At 35.3% G+C, this 15,281-nt stretch overlaps 1 protein-coding gene and 1 pseudogene across 2 annotated transcripts in view; both read right to left on the bottom strand.

The window, feature by feature from the left end:
* Positions 1-7,219, bottom strand: part of LOC306662159 (importin subunit alpha-1-like) — a 28,401-nt pseudogene extending 21,182 nt beyond the window's left edge. Inside the window, exon 1 of the transcript in view lies at positions 7,099-7,219. The product of the transcript in view is annotated as an importin subunit alpha-1-like (transcript). The remainder of the gene's footprint in view (positions 1-7,098) is intronic.
* SMIM31 (small integral membrane protein 31) overlaps positions 1-15,281 on the bottom strand; it is a 65,521-nt gene that overhangs the window by 32,817 nt on the left and 17,423 nt on the right. Inside the window, exon 3 of the mRNA XM_079143386.1 lies at positions 8,046-8,179. Coding sequence (XP_078999512.1) covers positions 8,046-8,157 — 112 coding nt within the window. The 5' untranslated portion in view covers positions 8,158-8,179. The remainder of the gene's footprint in view (positions 1-8,045; positions 8,180-15,281) is intronic.

Raw genomic sequence — 15,281 nt, 5'->3', positions numbered from 1 at the left:
ATCAATTTTCTGAGATATCTTTAAATCTTTCAATATTCATTTCATTTTTTTGAAGCATCTGGATATCTTTTTCTTCTTCATTTGATAGATGTCTGATTCTATTAGGTGCTTATTTTCAGTGGCTTTGCTTGAAGGATTCAAGTAGCCCTAACCCTTCTCTAACATTAGACTTTTGTAAGATATGTGATATCTGTAGTTGATTTAAATTGAATATATTGTATTGTTTGATATTTAAAACAAATACATTGACCTAGTATATTGGTAGGTGCAAATTATATTTGTTCTGTAGTAACTATTTCCTTTACTTTATGATGACCCTTATTTTTCTATCCTTATCATGAAGAATCCAGAGAAGAAAATGCCAATAATCTTTGTTATATGCTTTATTTAATTTAATTCTCACTTCAGCTCCATGGGGCAGGTATTATTCTTATTTTCAATACTCAGATGACAGAATGATGTCTTTCAGAATGTGTAATGTGCTCTAAGTTACAGAGTTACCAAATAGCAGGACATGAACCCAGGAGTGTTTAATAACAAAATTATATATTCCTTTTAACAAAGGGCGTTGTCTTAATTAATCTTGTCTATAAAGTTGTAGGGTAAAATAATTGAAAATGTCAATTAGAAAGGAGATAGTGAATTCCTAAACTCTTGTAGAGATCTTAAAATACTAAAACATTCTGATTTGTAAACGATGACTATGAGCTCTTCTAGACCAATGACATATTTTTAGAATCTGGACCTGCTCACTCTGAACATCTGTGGAACCTGAGGAAGAATAGTACAGGAGTGTCTTGGCCTTCTCATCCCACCTGTGTCTCAGTCTTACACCACACAGGGTTTGGCTTGTCGGCATGTGAACACCCTAGCCACACCCCCAGGCTCCTTCCTCACCTTTGCACTCTGATGACCTTGGCCACTCTAAGGCTTAGCGTTGTGTATATTGGTGGCTGGACTCATTCTGTGGAGGAGGGTGGTCACCTGAGAACTTGTTAGAAATAAAAACTCAGACCCCAGCAAGATCTACCCAGTTATGATCTACTTTTTTTTTTTAACTTACCATAGGAATTTCTTTATTTGTTCATTCAAACATAGTCTAGGACTTCAAGCCAAAGTTAATCAGAAGGGACAAAGAAGATTATTTCATTCTACTGAAGGGAATTATCCAGCAGCAAGACAAAACAATTGTTAATATTTATGCTTCAAACAATGGAGCATCTATGTACGTCAAACAAATACTTCTCAAGTTCAAGAATCAAATAGACCACAACACAATAGTACTGTGTGACTTTAACACACTTCTCTCACTACTGGACAGATCTTCTAAATAAAAACTAAATAAAGAAACCATAGAACTAAATAATACAATCAATATTTTAGAGTTAACAGACATATATAGAATATTTCATCCATCAACGAGGGAATACACTTTTTCTCAGCAGCACATGGATCCTTCTCTAAAATAGACCATATCTTATGCTACGAAGCAACTCTTAGTAAATTAAAAAAAAAAAATGGAGATAATACCCTGCATTCTATCAGATCATAATGGGCTGAAATTACAAATCAATGATAAAATAAAAAATAGAAGCTACTCTAACACATAAATAATACACTATTGAATGACAAATGGGTAGTAGAAGAAATTCAGGATGAAATGAAAATATATTTAGAGGTAAATGAAAATATGGATACAACATACCAAAATCTCTGGAACTCTATGAAGGCAGTACTAAGAGGAAAGTTCAATGTATTGAGCTCATTTATTAAAAGAATAAAAAGTCAACAGATAAATGACCTAACATTACAGCTCAAGACCCTAGAAAAAGAAGAACAAATCAACACCAAAAACAGTAGAAGACAGGAAATAATTAAAATTAGAGGTGAAATAAATGAAATTGAAAAAATTGACAAAACAAAAAGTTGGTTCTTTGAAAAAAATCAATAAAATTGATAAAACCTTAGCCACGCTATGAAGAGAAAAAGAGAGAAAACTCAAATTACTAAAATACTTGATGAAAAAGGAAATAGCACAACAGACACAATTGAAATACAGAAGATAATTAGAAACTATTATGAAAATTTGTACTCCAATAAACTAGAAAATATTGAAGACATTGACAAATTTCTAGAGACACAGAACCTACCTAAACTGAATCAGGAGGTCATACACGATTTAAACAGAACAATTTCAAGTAATGAAATAGAAAACACCATCAAAAGTCTACCAATTAAGAAAAGCCCAGGACCAGATGGATTCTCAGCCAAGTTCTACAAGAAATTCAAAGAACAATTAACACCAATACTCAAATTCTTCCATGAAATAGAAAAGGAGGGAACCCTTCCAAAGTCATTCTATGAGGCTAGTTTCACCCTGATGCCAAAACAAGAAAAAGACACATCAAGGAAAGAAAACTAGCCGCTCAATTCACAATAGCCAGATTGTGGAACCAACTTAGATGCCCTTCAATTGATGAATGGATAAAGAAACTGTGGTGTATATATATACAATGGAATATTACTCAGCTATAAAGAATAATAAAATTATGGCATTTGCAGGCAAATGGATGAAATTGGAGAATATCATGCTAAGTGAGATAAGCCAATCTCAAAAAACCAAAGAATGAATGATCTCGCTGATAAGCAGATGATGACACGTGATGGGGGGTGGGAGGGGGGCAAGAATGGAGGAAAGAGGGACTGTATAAAGGGAAAAGAGGGGTGGGAGGGGTGGGGGGGGAGGAAAAAATAACAGAATGAATCAAAAACTATTACCCTATGTAAATGTATGATTACACAAATGGTATGCCTCTACTTCATGTACAAACAGAGAAACAAGATGTATCCCATTTGTTTACAATAAAAATGAATTTAAAAAAAGGAAAGAAAACTTCAGATCAATATGCCTCATGAACACAGATGCAAGAATTCTCAATAAAATTCTGGCAACTCGCATACAAAAACATATTAAAAACATAGTGCACCACAATCAAGTGGGTTTCATCCCAGGGGATGCAGTAAATGTATCAATAAATGTAATTCATCATATCAAGAGACTTAAAACCAAGAATCATATGATCATCTCAATAGATGCAGAAAAAGCTTTCGACAAAACACAGCATCTCTTCATGATCAAGGCACTAAAAAAACTAGGGATTGTAGGAACATAACTCAACATCACAAAAGCCATAAATGCTAAGCCCAAGGCCAACAATTCTAAACAGAGAAAAATTGAAAGCATTCCCTCTAAAAACTGGAACAAGACGAGGATGCCCTCTTTTACTTTATTCAACATTGTCCTTGAAACTCTAGCCAGAGCAATTAGACAGAAGAAAGAAATTAAAGGTATACAAATAGGTAAAGAAGAACTCAAACCATCACTCTCTGCTGATGATATGATTCTTTATTTGGAAGATCCAAAAAATTCCACCAAAAGTTTTCTAGGAAAAAAAAAAAAAAAGTTTTCTAGAACTAATAAATAAATTCAGCAAAGTACAGGATATAAAATGAATAGCCATAACTCAAACACATTCCTATACATCACTAATAAATCCACTGAAAAGAGAAATAAAGAACATTACCCCATTCAAATTGCCCCCCCCCCAAAAAAAAAAAAAAAAAAAAAAAAAACTCAGGAATCAACCTAACAAAAGAATTGAAGGATCTCTACAATGAAAACTACAGAACAGTAAAAGAAAACTTTAGAAGATGAAAAGACTTCCCATGCTTCTGGATAGGCAGAATTAATATTGTCAAAATGACCATAGTACCAAAAACATTATACAAATTTAATGCAATTCCTATTAAAGTCCCAATGATATTCTTCATAGTACTAGAAAAAGCAATCATGAAATTCATTTGGAAAAATAAGAGACCCAGAATAACCAAGACAATCCTTAGCAGGAAGAGTGAAGCAGGAGGCCTCACATTACCAGAACTTAAACTATTCTACAGAGCAATAGTAACAAAAACAGCATGGTATCAGTACCAAAACAGACATGTAGACCAATGGTACAGAATAGAAGACACAGAGACAAACCCACATAAATACATATATCTCATACTTGACAAACATGCCAAAAACATTAATTAAAGAAAAGATAGCTGGGAAAACTGGAAAGTCATATGTAACAAAATGAAATTAAACCTTCTCTCTCACCCTGCATGAAACTCAACTCATGGTAGATCAAAGACTTAGGCACTAGAACAGAGACCCTGTGACTACTAGAAGAAAAAGTAGGCCCAAATCTTCACCATGTCGGCCTAGGACCTGACTTCCTGAACAGGACTCCTAAAGTGCAAGAATTTAAATCAAGAATCAATAAATGGGATAGATTCAAACTAAAAAGCTTCTTCTCAGCAAAAGAAATAATAATGTGAAGAGAGAGTGTACAGATTGGGAGAAAATCTTTACTACATGCAACTCAGATACAGCATTAATCTCTGGAATATATAAAGAACTCAAAAACCTGAACACCAAAAAAAAAAAAAAAAAAAAATAACAAATAACCCAATCAATAAATGGGCTAAGGAACTGAACACTTCACAGAAGATATGCAATCAATCAATAAATATATGAAAAAATGTTCATCATCTCTAGCAATTAGAGAAATGCAAATCAAAACTACTCTACAATTTCACTCCAGTCAGAATGGTAATTATCAAGATTATAAGCAACAATAAATGTTGGTGAGGATGTGGGGAAAAAGGTACACTCATACATTGCTCGTTGGGCTGAAAATTGGTGCAAACATTCTGGAAAGCAGTATGGAGAGTCCTCAGAAAACATGGAATGGAACCACCGTTTGACCCAGTAATCCCATTCCTCATTTTATACCCAAAGGACTTAAATCAGCATACTACAGTGACACAGACACATCATATTATAGCACCTCAGAAACTAGGGAACCAACCTAGATGCCCTTCAACAGATGAATGGATAAAGAAATGTGATATATATATATATATATATATATATATATATATATGATGGAATATTATTCAGCTTTAAAGAAGAATGAAATTCTGGCATTTGCTGGTAAATGGATGGAGTTAGAGAATATGCTAAGTGAAATAAGCCAAACCCAAAAACCCAAAGGCCAATGTTTTCTCTGATAAGAGGAAGCTAATTTACAATAAGGTGTATGTGGGGGAAGGGTAGGGAAGAATAGAGTTACTTTATATTAGATAGAGGGGAGTGAAGGGAGGGAGGGGTATGGGGGAAGGAATGATAATAGAGTGAAACAGACATTATTACCTCATCTACATATATAACTGCATGACCAATATGATCCTGCAATATGTATAATCAGAAAAATGAGAGATTATACTTTATTATGTATGATCTATCAAAATGTATAAATGCATTCTACTGTCATATACAACTAATTAGAACAAATAAAATTTTAAAAATAAAAAAACATAGTCTGCTTCTCTATAAAATCTCTAGATGATTTCTGTGCACATTAGAGTTTGAAAACTCCTGCCCTAAAGTGGGACATTGAGGGCCTCCATCACTTAGGTTTAAGAGTGGTACCATTAAAAGACTCAGGTTGCCTCTTCACCGCTGAAAGAATTGAGACGATTCTGGCCAATTATCAGTTCTTCCCAATTTTTTGTTGGACTTAGGCACATTTCCAATTATAGCTCATTTCACGTATTGAATCAAGATGACTTAATTTGAAGACTTCATTTTCTAACTTAGTGAATTAGAATTAGAATTTGATACTTGAAAGGCATCCCACCACATCTTACCCCAACCTACTCTGTCCAGATCTATTTAAACGTTCAGTTGCACCAAGATGACTGTCTCTTCTGTGAAGCCTGTCTCAATGTCCCTGAGGAAGATCTTCCTGTTCTAACCCTACCAGCCTTAGTAAGAACCACTGGTATTCCATTTACTCCATTCTTCTCTAGTTGCACGCTTGAGTTTTCTTCTAGACAACCAGTGTTCAGAGGGGAGGCATAATGGATCCTCCATTATTTAACTTATTATATTTTCAATAAATAATGTGTTAAATTAAATCAGGACCATTTAAGTTTATTGTTAGTGACTTCTGCAACTCTCTACTGGTGCTAAGAAAAAAAATTAAAATAATTCTGCTCTTTTGGAGACAGATTTATCTTATAGATCTTATCACATTTAAGAACGTGTGTATCTTTTGTATTTTCATGTGATATTGTGCTTATGTGTGCCCTGGTGGTTGTGAGGAGATGTAAATGCTAGGGTAAAGGTGTTCTTTTTTGGGAATTCTTTGGCAGGTAGTTGTGATTTTGTCAGTAATCTACCCTGCTGAGTGTAATAGTGTTCAAATGGAGGGACTTTAGCTTAGGAAATGAATATCAGATATAGAAGGAATAGAGCTGGAGAAAAAGTTATGAAAAATGGAATACGAAAATATAATGGCAAGTTAAATTTCTATGGCTGGTCCAATCATTTAACTCCTCATGCTCATGGATTCTAATTAGATAGAAAATGTAGTGTAGAATATAGGGTAGTAATCCTGGAGGTGGGAGTGGGTGCTTGTGTTCTAATTTTGGATAATTAATAGCTAATTGAATTCCTGAGGCACTCATGAAAACGTTTTGGATCTCTGTTGCTACATCTGCAATATGAATAATTAGATTCTGTGCTTCTCAGTCAGGTATGAAAGCTAGACTAATGTGGGGAGTTTGTTTAAAGACTCATGGCAAGGTGTCACACCTAGGAATGCATATTCACTAGGTCTGTGATGAGCCTCAAGCATGAGGTGTCTCTCTGAAAGTTCATGTCTGGTTAAGAATCAGGAGGTCAGATGGACTCTTAACATTCTTTCAAGCTCAGTTATTCCCTGATTTATGACTATCAGCTGTATAATGATGTCACGACTAGGGGTATGTGTGTCTGGTAGGCACTGAAGATTTTATCTTTCTTCCTTTAGGACCACACATTCAAAATTTTCACAGGGCATGACCCCCAGGTATAAAAATTACATTTTAAAACTTCTCTTAGCTGTGTACTAAAGGCTGGACAAGAGAAAATGGCACATGCAAATTCTGCAAGTGCTTTGAAAGGAGACAATGAGCCATTCTTATTTTTTCTTTCTTCTGACTAACTGATATGCATAACAGGTAGCACAAGAGGGTCCACCATATTGGCCATGACTTGGATGCTGTTGGTTGAAGATGGCAGATAACCCAGGTAGTAGTCTGGGTCCAAGACATCACAGAATGCCATGTCAGCCTTGAACTCACTTCCTCCAGGCTTCCTTTCCATGTGAGAGAAAATCCTTTATTATCCAGTTAAAGTAACTGCTATTTTGGTTTGATTCTTTCTTTCAGCCAAACCCATTTTAAATTAAAGCAATGTAAACAATTTGTGAAGGAGAAAAGTTTCCCAAACTGTCAGCATAAATTGGAAAGTCTATTTACTGTGGCTTTCATTTTCTAGGTATCATATATCTATAAGACAGAGAAAAGTCTTCTATTTCACAGACAGCACTTCTTTTACAGCCAAGAATTAATGTCTATGTGTGTGTGTGTGTGCACATGTGTGTGAGTGAGTGAAGTTGGCTAGAAAACACAAGCAAAATTTGATTTTTATGATTTTATCTTATTCTCTACAAATACATGTAATTTCCTTGGCATGTATTTACACTCAAATATATATATATATTTGTTTCAAAACTATAATGCTCCTTCGGTTATCATCAATTTTGTGTGAAACTTGGTGGGCTCTGAACCACCAAGCACAACTACTTAAATTATATACCTCTGTTGTTAACAATTATTATTGGCAATGAGCAAAACACGTGTGGTACTGGGTTTTAAAAATACTTCTACATATTTTTAAAATGTTTGGGCTTTTACAAGAGCTTAGTTAAAAAAAAAATTCAAATACTTTTCCTTTCCATATATTGTTGAGTGAAACACACATACACCTTGCAAAACAAAAGAAGCCCATCCTCACATACAGAATAGAAACGAAAACACATTCAACCATACGGAAGATGATGGTGAAGAGAAAGGGGACAGAGGACAACCACGAAGCGCTCTCTCTTTACCTTCATTTCTGTCATCTGGGCTAGTGTAGATGGAAGCCAGGGTAAATAAGGAAAAGATAACAAAAGCCAGTAAAATGAACGCCATTTCTAGGTTGGTGAATGGAAGCTCCATGAACCACCGCCAGCCTCTTCACCTACGGTAGGAAACAAACATTGGCTCAGCATACTGTAATCCAAACAGAGCTTGCTCAGCAATTATTATTTTAGAATCCAGTATATGTGAGTGAGACTTGCTAAAACTTGCTAAAATACTTGCATGTACCTGGAACAACGTATTTCATGTTGGCAAACAAATGGGGCCGAGCTCTTTTTTTTTTTTTTTTTTCCTGGTACCAGGGATTGATCCTGGGGGTACTTAACAACTGGGCAGCATCTCCAGCCCTGTTAAAATATTTTATTTAGAGAAGGGGTCTTGCTAATTTGCCTAGGGTCTCTCTAAATTGCTGAGGTTGGCTTTGAACTTGCGATCCTCCTGCCTCAGACTCCCAAGCCAATGGTATTACAGCTGTGCACCACTGTGCCTGGCCTCATTAAAAAAAAAAAAAAAAAAAAAAAAAAAATTGGCATAATTGAATTTATACCTCATTGTGCACATGGGAAAAGAACATGAAAGTCTGAAAGGCAGAATCAATTTATGTTTACATACCTTTGTAAGAGTAAAGGTAGGGTATATTTCATTTCTTGAAGGAAAGAGTAGTAAGGTTGATATCTATCGGGTTGTGACTATACACAGGTTGAGGGTAAAATCTCTTTGGTTTATGGCCTAAAATTTCCTGGAATCTGCTAGTCAGGCAGAGAACATACAATTGGAGCATCTTGTAATGTAAAAACCTGAAACCTTATGTCTTGTATCTTTTAGCAATCCCCACTGGCTTAAACTAGAAATCTAACCCAAATAAAGTTAATGTCTGAACTATTCAACCATGAAAATTTTGATTTCAGACCCCCCCAAAATAGAGCTCATATGTTTAGAAAGGAACCAATAGTTCTGGGAAAATCTGAGCACTATCTGGTTGCGAGTAATCTCTGTCTTTCTTCCAGTGAGTAGTAGACAAATGCTAAATATTTAAACCTCTGACGATGTAGGAGGGGCCGTTATAATTCTAAAGACACCTAGAGAAAGAGATTTCACATCTTTGCACTTAACTCATCTCAACTTCTTCATCCAGTGTTTATTTCAGGGAAATAATTTTTCAGAGTCTTTCCTCTAACGTTTCTTCAAATGTGTTTTCAAGACGACCTCGTCATAGATGAAATACCAGACTTGAGATGAAGATAGTTTTATTTATTTATTTTTCTTAATTGCAGGCTTCTAGTATTCGTAGCAGAACAGGGTTGGGCAAGGAATGAATGAGTTCTTTAAAATCTGCTGGTTTTGTACGGATTTCTGATATTTTTTATTTTTGACTTTTAAAAATTTTCATTTATTTTACATTTGACCATAGCTTGGGGGATATTACTCAGATGGTGTTAGCTTCTCTGTTTCTGTACAACAGAATCTTGGACACAAAATTTATGTGTCATAGGAATACACATTTTAAAATATGAAATATAAAGGATACCACCAAGGGTGTGTCTTTTCCATACCAGTGCATGTTGGGACTTTTCCATACCAGTGCATGTTGGTTATTCTGGTTATTCTGGTATGTCTCTGCCATCACTCAAGTGACTGACAGATTTTCAGTGGGTGTACATTTTGGTTCTTTCTCATTTTTCGCCATTATCAACAGTGCAGCAGAAAAGATTTTTATAAACATAACTTTGCCCACAGATATAGATATTTTTCTAGGAAAAATTTCTACAAGTAGAGTTATTGAATGATCTATAAAATTTCAAAATACTATTCTTTGATAAATTTCCCTAGGATTTGCATGTACACAATACTATATATCAAGGTCTGTTTCCTCTATTCTTTACTAAACACTACTTTAATTTCTTTTCCACAAGTTAAAAATACAATTTCATTTTTAAGTTGGCTTTTTCCTGATTTCTAGTGAGGTTGAACATTTTTAAAGTGTTGATTATTTATGTAGTCTGCTTTGTGAATTATTTGTTCATATTCTTTGCCCAGTTTCTATTTGAGCATTTGTATCTTCCTCATCTATTAGCAGACACTTATACATGGTCATATCCAAAATATGTAATGGGTATCTTCATTACATGGATCTCTGTACCCAACATGTCTAAATTTATTAGAAATAAAGAAAAGACTATTTAAATAGGATGTCACATATATTCTATTATCTTCAGTCTGTTTCTTATCTTTAACTATGCCTATGCTCTGCTTTATTATTCAGATTTTAAAAAATATTTTTATGCTTTTAAACCTATTATTCTTTTAATTTATGATTCCTATATTTTATGTATTGCTCAGAAAGGTCTTATTTATCAAATCATTAAAAAAATTGTTTTTTTTTTTTTTTTTTTTTTTTTTTTAAACTGGGTATGATGGCACATACCTGTAATCCCAGTGGCTAGGGAGGTGGAGGCAGGAGAATTGAAAGTTCAAAACCAACCTCAGCAACTTAGGGAGGCCCTAAAGGAACTTGGTGAGACCTGTTTTTAAATAAGAAAAGGCTGGGGATGTGGCTCAGTGATTAAATGTCCTGTGGTTCAATCCCTGGTACCAAAACAAAACGACAAAATAAAACAAAATGAAAAAACGCCCAAAAAACAAGTATTTTTTTCTCTACAAGAAATAATCATGTACTGTATACACAGAGAATTTTACCAGAGTTGCTTTAGATAGGGACAATTTTTTAAGCAAAACATGGAGTGATAAGTATGACTACATGTGTTACTACACACAGGACTAAATGCTGTTACATGAAAAAAGTTATGAACTAATCTCTACGATTTATCTCTATTTAAAATATAATTATGCATAAAATTATTTGGAATATTATATACAAATGTTTTCTGTAAGTGGTATGCCATGTGTTTTTCACTTACATCTTTTTGCTTATTTGTACTTATGAGTTTTCTGCAGTGATTATATATTTTAAAAGAAAAAGAATATCCCTTTTATTTTATTTTGTTTCAGCATCTTATATTTTTTAGCAATGCTAACTGGCTTAAGTCAGGAAGCTTACACTGTTGCGTGGTGATCACTTAGGAATTCCAGCATCAATATAAGCACTGGATGGAGAAAAATCCCCAGCTTTATTCTCCTAATCACACTGATGGCCCAGAGTTGTGATAATTGATGGAAGCATCAGTTATTTCTTTTTTTTTCTCTGAAGTCTATTTTATTTGTTCTAATTAGTTATACATGACAGTAGAATGCATTTTGACACATTGTACACAAATGGAGCACAACTTCTTCCTCTGGCTGAACATGGTGCAGACTCACACCTGTCATGTACTCTTACATGTATATAGGGTAATAATGTCCGTCTCATTCCACCGTCCTTCCCATACCCCTGACCCACCTTTCCCCTCACTCCCCTCTGCACAATTTAAAGTTCCTTCATTCTTCTTCACCCACCCCCAACTATGGATCAGCATCTGATCATCAGAGAAAATATTTGGCCTTTGGGTTTTTAGGTTTGGCTTATTTTACTTAACATGATATTCTCTAGTTCCGTCCATTTACCTGCAAATGCCATAATTTCATTCTCCTTTAAGGCTCAGTAATATTCCATGTGTATATATACCACATTTCTTTATCCATTCATCTGTTTAAGAGCATCTAGTTTGGTACCATAGTTTTGCTATTGTGAATTGAGCAGCTATAAACATTGATGTAGCTGCATCACTGTAGTATACTGATTTTAAGTCCTTTGGGTATAGGCCAAGGAGTGGGATAGCTGGGTCAAATGGTGGTTCCATTCCAAGTTTTCTTAGGAATCTCTATACTGCTTGCCAGAGTGGCTACATCCATCTGCAGTCCCAACAACAATGTATGAGTGTACCTTTTCCCCCACATCCTTGCCAACACTTATTATTGCTTGTATTCTTAATAATTGCCATTCTGACTGGAATGAGATGAAATCTTAGAGTAGCTTTGATTTGCATTTCTCTAATTGCTAGAGATGATGAACATTTTTTCCATGTGTTTGCTGATCGATTGTATTTCTTCCGTGAACTGTCTGCTCAGCTCCTTAGCCCATTTATTGATTGTTTTTTTTTTTTTGTTCAGCTTTTTAAGTTCTTTATTATAGAGATTAATGCTCTATCTGAGTTGCATATGGTAAAGATTTTCTCCCAATCTGTATGCTCTCTCTTCATGTTACCGATTGTTTTCTTTGCTGAGAAGAAGCTTTTTAGTTCAAATCCATCCCATTTATTGATTCTTGATTTTACTTCTTGCACTTTAGGAGTCTGATTAAGGAAGTCAGGTACTAGGCTGATGCGATGAAGATTTGGTCCTACCTTTTCTTCTATTAGGTGCAGGGTCTCTGTTTTAGTGCCTAAGTCTTTGATCCACCTTGAGTTGATTTTTGTGCAGGGTGAGAGATAGAGGTTTAATTTCATTTTTCTATATATGGATTTCCAGTTTTCTCAGTACCATTTGTTGAATAGGTATCTTTTCTCCAAAGTATGTTTTTGGCACCTTTGTCTAGCATGAGATAACTGTATTTATGTGGGTTTGTCTCTGTGTCTTCTATTCTGTACCATTGATCTACATGTCTGTTTTGGTGCCAATACCATGCTGTTTTTGTTACTATTGCTCTGTAGTGTAGCATAAGGTCTGGTACTGTGATGCCTTCTGCTTCACTCTTCTTACTGAGGCTTGTCTTGACTATTCTGGATTTCTTATTTTTCCCAATGAATTTCCTGATTGTTTTTTCTAGTTTTATGAAGAACATTATTGGAATTTTAATAGGAATGCATTAAATCTGTATAACACTTTTGGTAGTATGGCCATTTTGACAATATTAATTTTACCTATCCAAGAGCATGGGAGATCTTTCCATCTTCTAAGGTCTTCTTCAATTTCTTTTTTTAGTGTTCTGTAGTTTTTATTGTAGAGAGCTTTCACTTCTTTTGTTAGGTTGATTCCTGAGTATTTTATTTTATTTTATTTTTTGAGGCTATTGTGAATGGTGGTAAGTTTTCCTAATTTCTTTTGCAGTGGATTCATCAATGAGCACCAGTTATTTCTTAAGTCACGTGGTCCATTGCTGATTTTGAGGTCAATTCAAAGACCAAGGACAAAGTTAAAATTTAGAATTGTCTCTCCCATTATATTTCCTTCTTTTTTTCTTAAATACTAAATGAATTTCTAGCCTTCACCTGAAGGAGGTAAATCTTATTTGTGCTTGTTCAGTATATAGTTATTAAATAAGTGACTAAATGGATGAATCTGGCATATCTCCTGGTTATTAAGTGCTCTCATCTAAAGAGAATAAAGTCAAGGACAACATAAGCTACAATGTTTGTACACTGTACCATGCAGCAAGAGGTGACAGTAGATTGTCAGTAGGTTGAGGGGACAAACTTGAACTCAGTGAAGAATGTCATGCTCCAGATTAGACATTACACACAACCTCTTAGCACCACCACCTCAGAGTGATTCTCCTTTTCTTTCTGGGTTCTCAGTACCATTTACTAGTTGGCATTATAGCTAACATATATTTGATTTTTCCCTCATGTTTGCAGGAAAGCAGTTGCCCAACTCTGGTCCCCTTGCCATTTATGGGGTGAGAATTTGAGGTTAACTTTTTACTATGTCTGCTGCTGCATTGTTAGAGAGTTGGTGATGCAGCCATTGCTCCCTGTCATGTGACAAGCCAGGCTCACAGCTAAACTCACACATGGAGAGGGCAAAGGAAGGAGCTGCCAACATAATAATAAGAGAGCGAGCAGAAGTGGTTGGGTGTGGTGGTACACGCCTATAATTCCAGTGACTCGGGAGGCTGAGGCAGGAGGATTGTGAGTTTGAGGACAGCCTCAGCAACCTAGTGACCCTGTCTCAAAATAAAATAAAAAGACCTGGAAATGTGGCTCAATGGTAGAGCACCCCTGGGTACCTCAAAAATTAAATAAATAGGCCAAAATGGGTGTTCTAGATGGTGTGAGCAAATTAGAAAGTGGGAAAATGTGAATATGTTATTCTGTGATGTGTCAGTATCTATAATAATGGGCAGATTCTCGATATTTTTCCAAGATATTGTTTTTGTTGTTGTTATTTTTAACTACTTTTGTGTTTCTAAAATCCAGAATATATGTCTGTGAGTAGAGACAAAATCTGTTAAATCATATTGGCATTAATAGTCTGATCAGTGACATAGAAACTGGCTGATATCAAATCACTTTAGTGAGAATTCAGTGATTTATTAAATGAATGATCTGTGTGTTTTGACAATTGCATGTTAACCATTTATATCATAGAAAATAATTTTAACACCCCCAATTCTCTGTGCTCCACCTCTTCAACCCTCTTTTCCCTCCTCCCTAACCCCTGGCCATTACTGTCTCCATAGTTTGCTTTTACCAGTTATGATATAGTTGAAATCAGGCAGCATGTAACCTTCTCGGACTGGTTTCTTTCACTTAATATATGCACTTAAAGTTATTCCTTATTTTATTTCAATTATTTTTTGGTACGAGGGGTTTTTAACACTGAGCTGCATCCCAGACCTTTTTGTTTTTGAGACAAGATCTTGCTAAATTGCTTAGGTCTTTGTTGATTTTCTGGGGCTGGCCTCAATCTTGTCATCCTCCTGCTTCAGCCTCCTGAATTGCTGGGATAACAGACATTTGCCACTGTACTTGGCTCAGAGGTAATTTTTTAAAAAATATCTTTGACCTGCAGTTGGTTGAATCCCCAACTGTAGAATCTTCCTATATGGAGGGCATATGAACTGCAACAGCCATTCCTATGTCTTTTTTCCCTCTGTGGGTAAAGATCTTGAGGGCATGGTCTCCTTCTTTTGTCCTTTCTGTGGCATCTATCATGATTTTTGCACCGGGAAGGTTAAAGTCTAGAGTTGGAAAGAGGCGATTAAAAGATTGATAGTGAGCACACATTTAAAGAACTAAACACACACACACACACACACACACACACACACACACACTCACTCACACAGTTGTGTGCATAACAAATATAAGAGAAGAAGGTGATACTAGTTCAGGGAGTTGGAGAGGAAGCTGCAGAGGAAGTTGGGACTTTAAACTTGGTGTTACAGGGCTGGGGCTGGGGCTCAGCAGTAGAGTGCTCACCTGGTACGTGCGAAACACTGTTCGATCCTCAGTACTACATAAAAATAAATAAAATAAAGCTTTTGT

Source organism: Sciurus vulgaris (genome assembly GCF_902686455.1).
Source record: "Sciurus vulgaris genome assembly, chromosome: 5".
Classification (NCBI taxonomy): domain Eukaryota; kingdom Metazoa; phylum Chordata; class Mammalia; order Rodentia; family Sciuridae; genus Sciurus; species Sciurus vulgaris.
The sequence above is the reverse complement of the archived record's forward strand: the minus strand, read 5'-3'. Positions and strand labels throughout refer to the sequence as shown.